This window comes from Heteronotia binoei, chromosome 19 (genome assembly GCF_032191835.1).
Source record: "Heteronotia binoei isolate CCM8104 ecotype False Entrance Well chromosome 19, APGP_CSIRO_Hbin_v1, whole genome shotgun sequence".
In the NCBI taxonomy this organism is placed as follows: Eukaryota; Metazoa; Chordata; class Lepidosauria; order Squamata; family Gekkonidae; genus Heteronotia; species Heteronotia binoei.
The window spans coordinates 25,093,793-25,108,586 of record NC_083241.1 but is presented as its reverse complement, the minus strand read 5'-3'; the positions used below and the strand labels follow the sequence as shown (position 1 = coordinate 25,108,586).

General features: G+C 44.8%; 1 protein-coding gene across 1 annotated transcript in view; it reads right to left on the bottom strand.

Moving 5' to 3' along the window:
• Window positions 1-1,310: 1,310 nt before the first annotated feature.
• FBN1 (fibrillin 1) overlaps window positions 1,311-14,794 on the bottom strand; it is a 307,005-nt gene continuing 293,521 nt past the window's right edge. The window contains 3 exon segments of the mRNA XM_060259853.1: window positions 1,311-2,657; window positions 10,980-11,157; window positions 12,764-12,995. Coding sequence (XP_060115836.1) covers window positions 2,268-2,657; window positions 10,980-11,157; window positions 12,764-12,995 — 800 coding nt within the window. The 3' untranslated portion in view covers window positions 1,311-2,267.

Genomic DNA, 14,794 nt, shown 5'->3' with positions numbered 1-14,794 from the left:
TTTCACACACTGCTACAAGATAATTGGACCAGGCTGAAAGAAATCAGTAGGTAATTTGTTGCTGGCAACCAGAAGAGAGCTAGAGGAGTAATGAGGTCACATCTGAAAAGAAATGGTTATTTAGAATATGGAGTATTACAGGCATGACAAAAAGAACAACCTATTTCACAGCTGGAAAGGTGCAGAAGTTACCTTTATATATTGCTGTTCACATTAATTCCTTGTGATCTCTAATAGGTTAACCTTGCTAACAGGATCTCATACAAGTTATATTTTATGTGAACTGCAATCATATTCTAATATCAACAGATAAAATAAGGCGGCTCTTAATAAGTTGTCTGGGACAAAAAAATGGCATAGAATTTGGAACGACTTCATTACGAGTTATACAAATGTGTCCAGTATTTAGGTAGAATGTTGTACTAAATTGTCAGAGCAGGATCTGTGAGACCCAGGCTGGCACCCCAGCTCTGCCATGGAAGTCTGCTCGGTGACCCTTGAGCTAGTCACACACTCTCAGCCTAGCCGACCTCACAAAGCTGTGGTGAGGATAAGAATGGTGTAAAGCCACCTTGGGTCCCCACTGGAGAGAAAATGGGGTACAAATGAAGTAAATACATTTAATTCCCAAGTGCAATTGTTTCAGTTATGGAAAAGGGGGGTTGTTCTCAGGGCTTTTTTTTTGTAGAAAAAGCCCAGCAGTTACTCATTTGCATAGTAGGCCACCTCCTCCATGCCAAGCCAGCAGGGACTGCGTTCTTGTGCGTTCCTGCTAAAAAAAAAAGCCCTGGTTGTTTTATATTTTTAACACAACTTATTGCTTTACAGTTTCACTGGGGTTAACACCAAACCTCTAAACAGTTTTCTTTCAGCAGCTCAGAACTGGGTTGTCCACAGGGCTATTTTTGTAGCAGGAACTCCTTTGCGTAATAGGCCACACACCCCTGATGTAGCCAATCCTCCTGGAGCTTGCAGGAGGCCCTGTACAAAGAGCCCTGTAAGCTCTTGGGGGATTGGCTACATGAGGGGTGTGTGGCCTAATATGCAAAGGAGTTCCTGCTACAAAAAAGGCCCTGTATATGGGTTTTATAGCCTTCATTAATTATTGTTTTCAATTTAACAACAACAACAAAAACTAAATACTGAGTTGCTCAAAATTCTAGCAGGAGATGCAGGCCACACAAAAACACTACGAAAGCTTGCCCCAGCCTAGGGACTATATGCTGTTCTTACAAGACTTGTCTTAGCATCCTTGAGTGAAACATACCTCGTATAATTTTATCAAGAACATGAAACCACAGAATAAACTAAAAAAACAAACTTGTTTTATTGTGACATTTGACATTGAACCCATGATGATATGAATGATGGAAGGTACTTCTGACAAGTGTAACATCACGATGTGGCGTAACTGTGGATGGCACTGCATCACGCGAGTTCTGAGAATGTTTAATGGTCCCCCAGTGACCTCAGTGCAGTTTGGTTGTCACAGAAATTTCAGTCGCCAGATTTTGTGTATACGGTTTAAGTAGTTGGTCTTATAAGCACCATTATAAACCCTCCCTTGAAGGGTGTTATTAATCTAGTTTAAAAATGCTTCATTGATAAAAAATAGCGTGATTACAGTATACACACACTTAATTTACATGTACTGTATTATAGGTATAACTGAGATAAACTACTGAGCTAAAACTTTGGTTGATTTGATGTATTTAGATGGAGTAATTGCAATTTCTTTGGCTTCCTAAGTTGTGTATATATTACAGTGCATTTATAAAAATCTAGGTTGGAAATTTTCTAGCACCAAAAACAGATATCATAAAAAATGGCTTGACCTAGAAAAATGTAGCTGGAGAAGCAAATTTTAAGATTTTTTTGTTTTTAGAAATAACATACACACAAACATACACACCCAGACACACAAATAGAACAGTCCATTAACGGAATGTGCACCCTTGTTGTCATGGCTGATTGGATATTGTCTTGGCATCAATGGCCAAACTTCCAATAGTCCAGGATTTTTTCAGATTCAGCATATCAAGGCAGCTACGCTTACAAGAAGCCTGAGAAAGTGGTTGTTGTGAGCAAGAAGTTTTCTTCCTGTACCTTGGTAATGTCAAAAATGGACTAGTGCTCACTTGATTTCAAATGTATTCACAAGATACTGTACCTGTGATATGGAGAACCTTATTGTTAGGGGAGGGGGACAACATTCAAGTCTTGCCTAACTATCTTTGGTTTCGATTATTTGGTCTCTGGTTGGTGAATTAGTGAAGCAAAATTTCAATTTTCATTTTTAGGTTGTCTCCTAGCTCACCAGTGAGGTAGTCTTTGTCATGTTTATCTTCAAGCTGGTTGAGTTCCTTCTTTTTATAAAGCGGGATGCTACTAATCTGTAACAAGTAGGCTCCCGGCGCTGGTTTCTTCTTCGTTAAGTGAAGGAAGCTTATCCCTTCTTTCTGGTTTATTCTAAAGAAACCGTCTTCGTTCCCATAGTCTATTAAATATCGGTTGTGGTTTGTCAGTGTTGTGAGAGCTGGGATCAGTTTCAAGAGGCGGTCTTTGTTGTTAAGATCAGAGATGTTGAAAACCAAGGTGGCTGGTTTTTCAATATCCCAGCTGGCGAGGTTCACCGCTGCCTCCGTCTCAGGTTGATCCTGGAAAAAGAACAGAGCAGTTTAATCTCTATCCTTTCCTGTCCCCCCCCCCCCCCATGTACTTGTGGCTCAGCCACCTCTACTACTGACATAGTTTTGCAGGACATCTATGATATTGTCAGAACTTGTAACTTTCCTGTGTGCTGTTAGCCTAACTGACTCCATGTTGTAACCAGATACTAACCCAGTGTGCTCTGAACCAAGCTACTAACCAAAATAGAATGCATTTCAAACAAACTGTGATCACTGAAGTGTAGCAGATAGCCTCGGGTCAACATCTGCAGGTGCCCTTTGAAGCCGGCCTTGCCAGGCCATCTCAGCAGGGCTCCATCCTCCCTCACTGATAACAGACCCTGGGAAACAGACAGTTGTCTCTGGCCGTGTGAAAGATCGTTTTATTGTTGCTGCTACGACCGCATAAAATGTAACCAATGCTACATTTCGTTATCAGTGTCATTCTGTGCCTTCAGCCTTGTAGTTCTCAATAAACGCCTATACTTTTGTAACGAAGTCCTGGGCCTCGATTGAAGTTCTTCCAGTTCTGACATTATAACACTGAACCTTTTATACTGGGACTTATCCGAACTGGCAACCTGGCTGGATGGCAGCAAAGGCTCCAGACAACGGAGAGCCCAGCACACCACCGGAGGAGAGACCGCTAGAACCCGGGGTGACCGCAGTGAGACGCAAAGTCAGAGACCCGGCGCACTTCTCCACAGCCGTCTTCCCCTCGCGGAGCTGGAGCCCACGGAAGTCCACCGCGCTCATGGAAGCGGCAGACGAGAGATACCGGGTGTTGGCCACAGGGACTGGTGGAGACAACTGGGGCTCCGACCCTGCGCGTACATCTCCCACAAATTCTCTAACGAACAGAGGAACTGATCAGTGTGGGACAAGGAAGCCTTTGCGGTCACGTTCGCCCTGAAGACATGGCGATCGTGGCTGGAAGGAGCCTGGGTCCCGTTCGAAATCTGGACAGATCACAAAAACCTTGAGGCATTAACCGGCCGCCGCAAACTGACCGCCAAACAGATACGGTGGGCGGGGTTTTTCGCCAAATTCGACTTTGTGCTGAAGCACATCCCCGGCACCAAGAATTTTTTGGCCGACGCGCTATCGCGCATGCCCCAGCACGATAGTCAAAGGGAGGAGGTAATAGACTCCCTCATTCCCCCCACCCAAGTGGCGGGCGGAGTTACCACGCGCTCGGGGAAAAAGACGGGGGTCCCAGAGCCAAAAGAAAAAGAACGCTTCGCGGCCGAGACGGAAGCGGAGGGGGGGGGAGAGGCCCGAAGGCGTTGAGAAAGGGGAAGGAGGGCTCTGGTACTACAACGGGAAAATTTACGTGCCAAAAAGCCTGCGGGGTGAAGTTTTAATGCAGTGTCACTCCAGCCGCCTGGCGGGGCACTTTGGCTATGTAAAAACACTCAATCTGATCACTAGACAATTCTGGTGGCCGCAGCTGAAAAGGGATGTGTCTGAGTTTGTAAGCTCCTGCCCGACATGCGTCATGGCCAAGCGAAGGGGGGGAAAGCCGCCGGGCCACCTGATCCCCTTACCAACCGCGACCAGACCCTGGGCAGTAGTATCAATGGACTTTATAGTAGAACTGCCCCCCTCCCAGGGGAAGACAGTAATCTTGGTGGTGGTAGACACTTTTTCGAAGCAGGCCCACTTCATCCCTTGTAAACAACTGCCGACCGCCAAAAAATTGGCCTATTTGTTCTTCAATCACGTGGTCCGCCTTCACTCATTCCCAGATAAGATAATTAGCGACCGCGGGCCACAGTTCGTTGCCAACTTCTGGTAGGAGTTTTGCAAAGTGGCCGGGATAGAGCAAGGGCTTAGCTCCGCTTATCATCCACAAACAGACGGCCAGACGGAGAGGGTGAACGGGCTTCTAGAACAATACCTCAGGTGTTACATCAACTACCAACAGTCCAATTGGGTGGAACTCCTGGCCTTTGCTGAGTACGGGTACAATAACAGTCTCCACAGTTCCACGAAAACTTCCCCGTTCCAAATAGTCAACGGGTATGAAGGCAAACCTTTCCCTAACCTACCCTTACCCGGTGGGGGGCCCGGAGCAAACCTCTTGCCAGCAATGGTGGGAGGGAATCCGCAGAGGGTGGGGGGCGATCCAGGAAAACCTGGAAGAAGCCAAAGAAGAGTACAAACGGCATTTTGACCGCAAGCACTCCCCCCAGTGGGAGTTCAAGGAAGGGGAAAAAGTATTCCTGTCCACTAAGAACCTTCTCTTACCCCAGGCCTGCCGAAAATTAGCCTACAAGTATTTGGGCCCCTTCAAGATCAAAAGAGTAATTAATAAAGTGACCGTGGAACTAGAGCTGCCCAAGTTGCTGAGTAAGATCCACCCTGTTTTTCATTGCAGCCTTCTTCGCAAAGATCCTGGAGCTACGTCCTGGCACCCTCGCCCTCCAGAGCCACCTCCTACTCGAGTGAAGGGCCAGAGCCACCATGAGGTGCAGGAGATCCTAGACTCCAGGGTCAAGCGGGGGGTGCTGTACTACCTGATTCGGTGGAAGTACTTTCCCCCAAGCTGTGACGAATGGGTCAAAGCCAGTGATGTGTCCGCCCCACAGCTGCTTAAGAAATTCCACCTACTGTACCCACACAAGCCCAAGGCGAAGAGCTTAGGGGGGGCAGTATGTCAGAACTTGTAACTTTCCTGTGTGCTGTTAGCCTAACTGACTCCATGTTGTAACCAGATACTAACCCAGTGTGCTCTGAACCAAGCTACTAACCAAAATAGAATGCATTTCAAACAAACTGTGATCACTGAAGTGTAGCAGATAGCCTCGGGTCAACATCTGCAGGTGCCCTTTGAAGCCGGCCTTGCCAGGCCATCTCAGCAGGGCTCCATCCTCCCTCACTGATAACAGACCCTGGGAAACAGACAGTTGTCTCTGGCCGTGTGAAAGATCGTTTTATTGTTGCTGCTACGACCGCATAAAATGTAACCAATGCTACATTTCGTTATCAGTGTTATTCTGTGCCTTCAGCCTTGTAGTTCTCAATAAACGCCTATACTTTTGTAATGAAGTCCTGGGCCTCGATTGAAGTTCTTCCAGTTCTGACAGATATGCAGCTACTCAAGAGTATTTTGAAAACCAGGAAGACTGCTTACAGAGCACAAAGCTTATTCAGCCAGGGGCATGATGCCTCCACAGACTCAATTTCTATTGGGGTGTACAGGGGTTTTCCTTTGTAGAAAAAGTCCAGCAGGAACTCATTTGCATATTAGGCCACACCTCTGACATCACCATTGTTTCACACAGGGCTTTTTTGCAGAAAATGCCCAGCAGGAACTCGTTTGCATATTAGGCCACACACCCTTGGCACCAAGCCAGCCAGATCTGCCGTTCCAGCTCAAAAAAAGTCCTGGGGGTGTGAATGAAAGTATCATAGCCCCTTTGATGCACAGCAAGCTATGTTTGATTGGCAGCTTAAACATTCCTTGTTACTTTTATTAGTGTCCTACAGACAAGGGATTTGCATTGTTAATCGAAAAGGGACACATTGGCCAGATGACCACAAATGGAGTTTCCCTTTTTTAAATCCATGGCTTTTAAGCATCAACACAGTGATAAAATATCACTCTTCTGCACGACATACTTGAGTTGTTTGGACAAGCTTCTATTTTGGACTACTGAACTGGCAGGCAAACATCCAACAGGCCTTGATATATGGTTGCATGTGACTGAATTAAAAATACAGGGATCTAAGTTATCCCTTTGTTAAGTCTTATGCTCTGATTGGCAAACCCTAGATTCTTTCCTCATTTCCCACTTGCTTGGATCAAGTTCCGTGAAACCAGGCTGCAAAAGCTGACCATTGAAATACGAGCAACATTCTTGAAATCAAAAGAAATACAAATCAGTTGATACTGTGGCAGAAGAACTCTATTCTCCAATAACGTGTATTATTGCGCTTCGCTTTCAGAATCTCTGATAAGGATCAGTGTGAGGCGCCTGTGAAGTTTGTATCTGATTATATAGCTTAAAGAATGTTTGCAGAACGGAATGGTTCAAAAGAGCTTCTGCAGGAACGAGCAGGAAAAAAAGGCTCTCCTTTATACATACACAGTCAGACACCGGCCATATCACTTTATTATACAAAACTCTCTGGGGATATGTTAATACCATCATTTGGCCAAGCAAGGCGATAGAGGAGGAATCGCCGTCTGTGTCCCAGCAGATCCCTATCTTATTTACAATTCCTGATTCTGTCCAGGCTTTGTCGCCTGAATCCTCTGGAGGCTCCATACTGAGCTCAGCTTCTGTGCCTATCATAGGAAACAGACACTGCGAGCTAGATGGTGTGAACATCCTCGGGCTCCAGGCCAGATCGCTGGGTAAGGGAAACCGTGTCCATGAGCCTCATGGAAACGGAAGCCATCAAACTTGTGGGAAGTCCCTATAGATTTGGTACTTGGCATCCAGGTGAGAAATGGTTTTCTTTGGAGAAGGCGCTCCTTGGGGGAGGGGGGAGCACCAGAATTGCACATACCCATGGCAACATGTTTCTTTAGACCAGAGGTGTCCAACTCATTTGTTATAATCTGACATAAATTAGACCTTGTCAGTCCAGGCCATTTAGGGCCAGGCCATGTGTGTACCTATTTAAGATTAGGTAGCAGAGATATAAACTTTATAAAGGACACAGACAAACACAATTAAAGGGGGTTTTTTTAAAAGAAAAGCACTCATTGATCTTAATTTAATCTTAATTGACACTTAATTTAAAAGTGTTTTCTTGGTATTTCTCCCATGGGATCCTTCCAGGGAACTGAGCAAAGCAAGCTCTGTCTCTTTCCTTCCTTCCCCAGGAGACCAGGAGGGGGAGGAGCTTCAGCCAATAGAAGGAAGAGAGGCTTGGCTCAGTAGCTCTGCTGTGCGATTGAGAGAGCCAGGCAAAGCAAGCTCTGCCTCCCCCCCCTTCCTCCAGAAGTAAGGAGCCTCAGCCAATGGAGAAAATAGAGGATTTCCTCTGTAACTCCTGTGCGATTGAGCAAGCCTGGCAAAGCAAGCTGTGATGCAAAAGGAAGCAAGAGAGAGGGAGAAGGAAGCAAATGACAATCAATTGCTCGGGGGGCTGATAAGAGCCTTCGGGGGCCTAATTTGCCCCCGGGCCGCATATTCAACACACCTGCTTCAGACCAATCACAAGTATGTGTTATGTACAGGGCTTTTTTGGTAGCAGGAACTCCTTTGCATATTAGGCCACACACCCCTGATGTAGCCAATCCTCCAAGAGGTTACAGGGCTCGTAGTACAGGGCCTATTGTAAGCGTCAGGAGGATTGGCTACATCATGGGTGTGGCCTAATGCGCAAAGGAGTTCCTGCTACAAAAAAAGCCCTGGCTGTGTACATGCCACCCTAGGGGTTAGAGAGACTATGACCAGGAATAGTGATGTGAAGTGCCATCAAGTTGCAGCTGAGCAATGGCAACCCCATAGGCGTTTCAAGGCAAGAAGCAACCAGAGGGGGGCTGCCATTGCCTGGATTTCCCTGGTGATCTCCCACCCAAGTATTAATGAGGTCTGAATTTGCTTAGCTTTTGAGATCTAACCAGGAATGCCCAGGGTCAAGTCTAGCTGCGAAGGGCTCACTGGATGATACTGGTTCAGTCACATACTCTCCATCAAACCTATCTCAAAGGGATGCTGTGAGGATAAAACTGGAGAAGGCAGAATTGTGTGTGAGTTCCTTGGAGAAAGAATATACGAATGAGATTAAATAGTGAATTAGATCAGACACAGAGAATCTTTCTTTCTGCAAAGCATTACCATTCATTTAATTTTCTACTATCAAAAGATCACAGGCATTCTAGATACCACAACAACATTATCCAGTTATTCTATTCCTGATGATCTCCTAGGGGCCCAAAATGACAATTCTCAGGGACTGGATATATTTTTCAGACACATTGCTAGATCGTTCTCTAATCCTAAAATCTAAAGTAGCCTCCTGGTTCAGACTAATCAAATCTAATCATCTGAGATCCCCATACCTGGCTAATAGCTCCAGATTTAACATCAGAACATCCTTCACAGCTCTCCACTTTCAGACTATGCAAACAACTCTGTTAACTGGTCGATATTCCCACATCCCAACAGAACTATGTTTTTGCATTTGTGGTTCACCTATGATAGAGGACCTCTCCCATTATATTCTATCCTGCCTGCTCTACAAAGCCCCCAGAATTAAATTTCTGTCTGGAGTACTAACCTCCTTAAAAACACGTTCAGAAACTGAAAAGATTATATTTCTGTTATCTGACAATGATGCTTATGTGTCCTATAGAGTCTCTTTGTTTGCCCTTGCAGCTAAGAAGATAAGAGCAAGAGTAATATCAAATGCTATAACTTCTTGAGGTTGGCCTTTCTGGGGAACTTCTAAGGTGTTAATTGGAAACTTTGTTGTTCGGGTTCTGTTTTGTTGTGTAATGGCCAACGGCTATACACAATACATTTTTGACTGACTGGTATCTCTTGGTGTTCTCTCATCCAAGCACTGACCAGGGCTGACTCAGCCCTGACTCAGCTACTCAGGAAAAACCAGCATGGCTTCTGTAAAGGGAAGTCCTGTCTCCCAAACTTGTGGAGGACTTCAAGAGGGTCTTAAGATTTGATGCAGTAGGCTTTATTTACTAGGCTTTATTTACTTTATTTCTATTTACTAGGCTTTATTTACTTTATGCAGTAGGCTCTATTTACTTTATTTCCCAAAAAGTTAGATAGGCCTGTGGTCTCACTCTACACCACAGCCTTCAGGCAGAATATATATGAATCTCCCTCTCTTCCCGTTCCCTCTCTCAGCAGTAGCTGAGACTCTAGATTGCCATCTTGGATCCACCCCCCCCCCCCTCAGTGCCAGACAATAATGTGGTGTTAGGACAAGGAGCTCACAATGTGACAGTGTTGCTTAATGTGTTTCAATTACATATTATGGCAGAGATGAAGGCAGATCTGACACTAGACTGCTGTTTTTGGCAACAGCCCTGAGGATGTTACCAAGCCGAGCTCCACCAAGCTGAGCTCTCTAAAGCTACAAAAAACATGTTGTGTCTTTCAACTGATGCAGGTTAACCTGACCATTTTTTTCCTGGTATTTAACTCACGAGGCCAGCTTCTCATAGTCCCAGAACATCTTCCAGAAGCACTTGAGACATCTGTTTATTAATTAAAATATTTGTATCCTGCCTCCCCACCCAAACCCAAAGGTATTAAGGGAGACCACAAAAGAATATCTGCCAACAAAAACACATAGCTCACAACACAAAAAAGTCAAAATACCCCATTAAACAAGGTTCCCCACATAACCCAAGAAACAGTGACCAGAACACAGCTTGTCTCTTCTGAATTCCCGCTAGACAGCCCTGCATAATATTGCCTCCTGAAGACTGTATGGGTGGAAGCCCTCCTAACGTCTTTCCAATGCCTACTGCAGAGGGACAATGCAACTGCTGGTGAAGTCCATGATGGGACTGAGGCAAATCAAATAGCCTTAGGTATGGGGACAGAAGGCAGAAGTCGGCACACAAGTTCATATCAAGAGAGGTGGCATGTGGGTCTGTATTATGAATGGCTTAAGAAGATTTATTTGTAGATGAGAACCAGCACCGTAAACTCAACCCAGAAAAAAAACCAGGAATCAGTAGAGCTGTTTTAGAACAGGTCTCCACAATCAAATCTAAGTGCTCCAGTCAGAAGTGAGTAGCTGCATTCTGGGCCAAATGAAGTTTCTGCATTGCCTCCAACAAAGGAAACCACAGTGAGATGAGCAGATCTAGAGCCGTTCAATGCATCAATGGGAGACCATCTGGGGACTCTAAACATCTCGCACTGAGTTCCATGGGAAGAAAGGCAAGATAACATAATGGGTGCTTTCACACATAATAACACACTTTCAATCAACTTTCAGTGCACTTTGCAATTGGATTTTACTATGTGAAACGGCAAAATCCATTTGCAACAGGTCGCTAAAGTGGATTGAAACTGTATTATTTAGCATGTGTGAAAGTGCCCAATATTTGCCAGCAGCTTTCTGAAGTGAATATTTCATTGACCATGTCATTGCCTACTTAGCAAGAAAGGGCAAGATCTAGTTTTAATGAATTTCCAAACGTAATAGGAGCTTACACGCAAAGATATATTCAAAAGAAATATTAACCACATGAATGTGATGTGATCGGATCGGATCACCTGAAATTTATCCAACTTAAAAAATTACCACAGGAATAGGTCTTAGAAAGGCTTTCAGAAAGTGACGTAAATCACAGGAAGATCCAAACATTACCTCTCCATCAAGTGCATCTGTTTCATTAGCACTTCTCCGCTTCCTTCCCCGTTTAGGGTAGCCGTTGATTTTACAATCATAGCACGCTTCCGGAGAAAGTGAATTGTCATCTACTTCGCCACTCACTGATAGATCCTGGCCATGACCTCTACCTAGCCCCATTCCAGCAACACAATGTCTAGGAAATGAAGGACACATATATAAAAAGTCAACCAAAACATTCAGTCCAATCTGTAATCATACACATTAGGCCATCTTTGCACAGCTAAAATTTGTACTGGAACATGAAGAACATGTTGGATGGACCATGCTGATTTCACATAAGTTACAGTTGGTTTGTTCAGTCAACAAGTGGAAACTATGCTCAAGGACATTTTTATTAAGCAGAGACAGCAAAAGCATCAAACATTTGTATGGTAACAATTTACAAGCTGGAACCCTAAACGTATATTTCCAAACCAAAGCTTCTGTTAATGGGGCATTTAATGTCAAAAACTCATCTGGCCATGTAAAAACGGACGAATCCCAAAAGCAGCACAAGATATAGTGTAAAGATACAGTTTTTAACCTTTCACCCGAAAACCCCAATTGCATATCTGGACTGGAGCCCAAGCAGCTGTTTCTAGATGTTTCACAACAGAATATGTGTATATTTATTTCTCAATCTTTTCCTATCTGCCATGTGGTGATATCACATTTTTTGCAATATTTTGTACCTGGAGTAAATTATATGCTTTTCCAATTTGATTGAAAGGAATGGCATTAAAATTTATGTGTAACTAAATAAGAGCTGAGAATGCCATCAGTGTACATTGCAACAAAATAGTAGTAGTTGTTGTTGCCATAGTTGTCGTTAGGGATTTTGGGTAGAAAAAGCCCAGCAGGGACTCATTTGCATATTAGACCACACCCCCTGACATCACTATTGCTTTATATTAAAAGGCCCAGCAGGAACTCATCTGCATCTTAAGCCACACCCCTTGATGGTGATAGTAGTAGTAATTGTTGTCGTCATAGTTGTCGTTAGGGATTTTGGGTAGAAAAAGCCCAGCAGGGACTCATATGAATATTAGACCACACCCCCTGACATCACTATTGTTTTATATTAAAAGCCCAGCAGGAACTCATTTGCATCTTAAGCCACACCCCTTGATGCCAAGCCAGTGTTCCTGCTCTAAACCAGCCCTGGTAATAGTAATAGTAGTAGAAACTATTATTATTTATTAGACTTATGGATCACCTAATCCCTGCTACTGCAGGCTCTGGGTAATGTACAACAATAATAAAAACATCAAACATAGGATAAAATATATAAATAACATTACTACCACAAATCTAAAAGAATCAGATGGCGAGTTCCAGTTATTTTCTCATTGCAGACTGCTGACCACTTCCCGGGGATGGGGGAAGAGGGGCAGGGTGAGCACAGAGAACAAAGGAAAGTGCCAGCCAAGATGGTTAACTGTCACTGTCCCCAACCAAAACCTGGCTGAACATCTCTGCTTTACAGGTGCTGTGGAACTGCATAAGATCCCGCAGAGCCCTGATGGTTTTCAGCAGCGAGTTCCACCAGATAGAGGTCAGGACCAAAAAGGCCAGGTTGGAGCCAGGACCAAAACGTTTTTCAAAGATGGTCAGATGAATGTGCCAAAGGAATTTGTGTGTGTTTGCATTATAATCTGAGGGCCGTTTTGCAATACAATGAAACTGCCACTTCTGAGAAGCTCAACCAAACCTTTTGCTTCTACTAGAGCCCATTCATTTTAAAAAGAGAACCCTCTTACCCTTGACCTATCCTGAAGTAGCCAGGTGGGCAGCCACAAACATAACCGCCTTCTGTGTTTGAGCAACCATAACTGCACGGAGCCTGTGAGGAGCCACATTCATTGATATCTTGGCATGCCCCACTGAACTGCTCGAACTGATATCCGGTAGGGCACATGCATTTGTAGCTTCCCAAAGTGTTGTGGCAAGAGGCTCCACCGCAGACATGGGCGCTGAGGCACTCATTTTCATCTGGAAGAGAAGCAAAGCAGAATATGCTTAACTTGGGAAGCCCACTTACTGCCACAGCATGTACCTGAAACAAAACTCCTGGAGTAGAACCAGGATCTTCTGGTGGTGCATTCTGGTGGTGAAGCCAAGCAGTTTTATATTCAGAAATCATTACAGGCCACTGCAAAACCAACAGAGGGGTTTGTACACCTTGTAGAGTCCACTCCTGAATTAAAGTTTCTGAATCTACTTGTGTAATAATCTTGTGCATTGATCAGTTGAAGGGGGTATGCATAAACACCAGGGCTTTTTTTGTAGCAGGAACTCCTTTGCATATTAGGCGACAACCCCCCAAAGGTAACCAATCCTCCAAGAGCTTACAGGGCTGTTACTGCAGGGCCTACTGTAAGCTCTTGGAGGATTGGCTACATCAGAGGGGGTGTGGCTTAATATGCAAATGAGTTCCTGCTATTTTTTAAAAAAACCCTGATAAGCATAATTATGTCACAACAGATCTATACTTCCACTGGTCCTTAACAAAATAACTGACTCCAGCAACGAACTGGTTGATATTTTCAGTGCTATTTGCCAAGCATAATTTGGTTTGAGGGGGTTATTTGAAGGGTTTTAAAAACGTTTTTGAAAGGTGAACTCTATCGCATTGTACCCTGCTGAGATCCCTGGCTGCCCAGGCCTTGCCTCCCCAGGCACCACCCCCAAAGTATCCAGCTAGTTCCCATCCCAGAACCGGCAGCCCTAGATGAACAGACAGGGAGTAGACAGATCCACAGAACAGTGAGTGGTCCATCAACAGCTTCCAGCCTTGGCGACTAAAAGGAATTCCCAAGTCCAGAGGCAGCCGAACTCCAAAACCCAGTGTTAGGAGGCAGCATCAGGGGAAGGCCTTGGCATCTGTGCCCTGCTTACTGGCCCTCCAGGGAAACTGGTTGGCTGCAGTGAAAGACAGGATGTTGGACTGGTCTGAACTAGTAAGGCTCTTCTTATGTCACGCCACTCCAAGCAAGGCACACCTATCCCCTCCTGAACTCATGCTGCTCTCTGGCAAGTCTGATACTGCAAGTGCTTGGCATGGGTCTTGCTGTCAGTGGCCTGAGCCCAGGAGGGGGCGCTATTCTCCTTCTGTGCTGCTGACGGCTAAGAGTGAGCTGAGCCACTGTGGTGGTCTTCACGGTAATATATTACTGTTCCTCAGGGCTTTTTTTGTAGCAGGAGCTCCTTTGCATATTAGGCCACACACCCCTCATGTAGCCAATTCCCCAAGAGCTTACAGGGCTCTTAGTACAGGGCCTACTGTAAGCTCCAGGAAGATTGGCTACATCAGGAGGGTGTGACCTAATATGCAAAGGAGTTCCTGCTACAAAAAAAGCCCTGCTGTTCCTCATTATGCTCCCCACTCCCATAAATACCCTGACCCCAACCCAGGCTGGAGCCTTTGCTGCCGCCAAGGGAAAATGCGCTAGAGATCCATTCATGGATCTTTCAGTGTCCTGTCTGATTTTCTTCTGAGCCCAGAGACAGAAACAGCAAAGATAGAAAGCCCCACAAAAAAGAAGGTAATGGGAAATTCCTTATATAAGAAAGGATTGATATACACCTGTCTCTGGTTTTTAAAAAAACCACCCTCACACATACCATTTGGCTATATAAATGAGCTGTCATTGATTTTGACAGGGTTGTCCAGGGGTAGAATTCTAGCAGGAGCTCCTTTGCATATTAGGCCACACATCCCTGATGTAGCCAATCCTCTGAGAGCTTACAAGGCTATGTTTTGTGAGCTCTTGCAGGATTTGCTACATCAG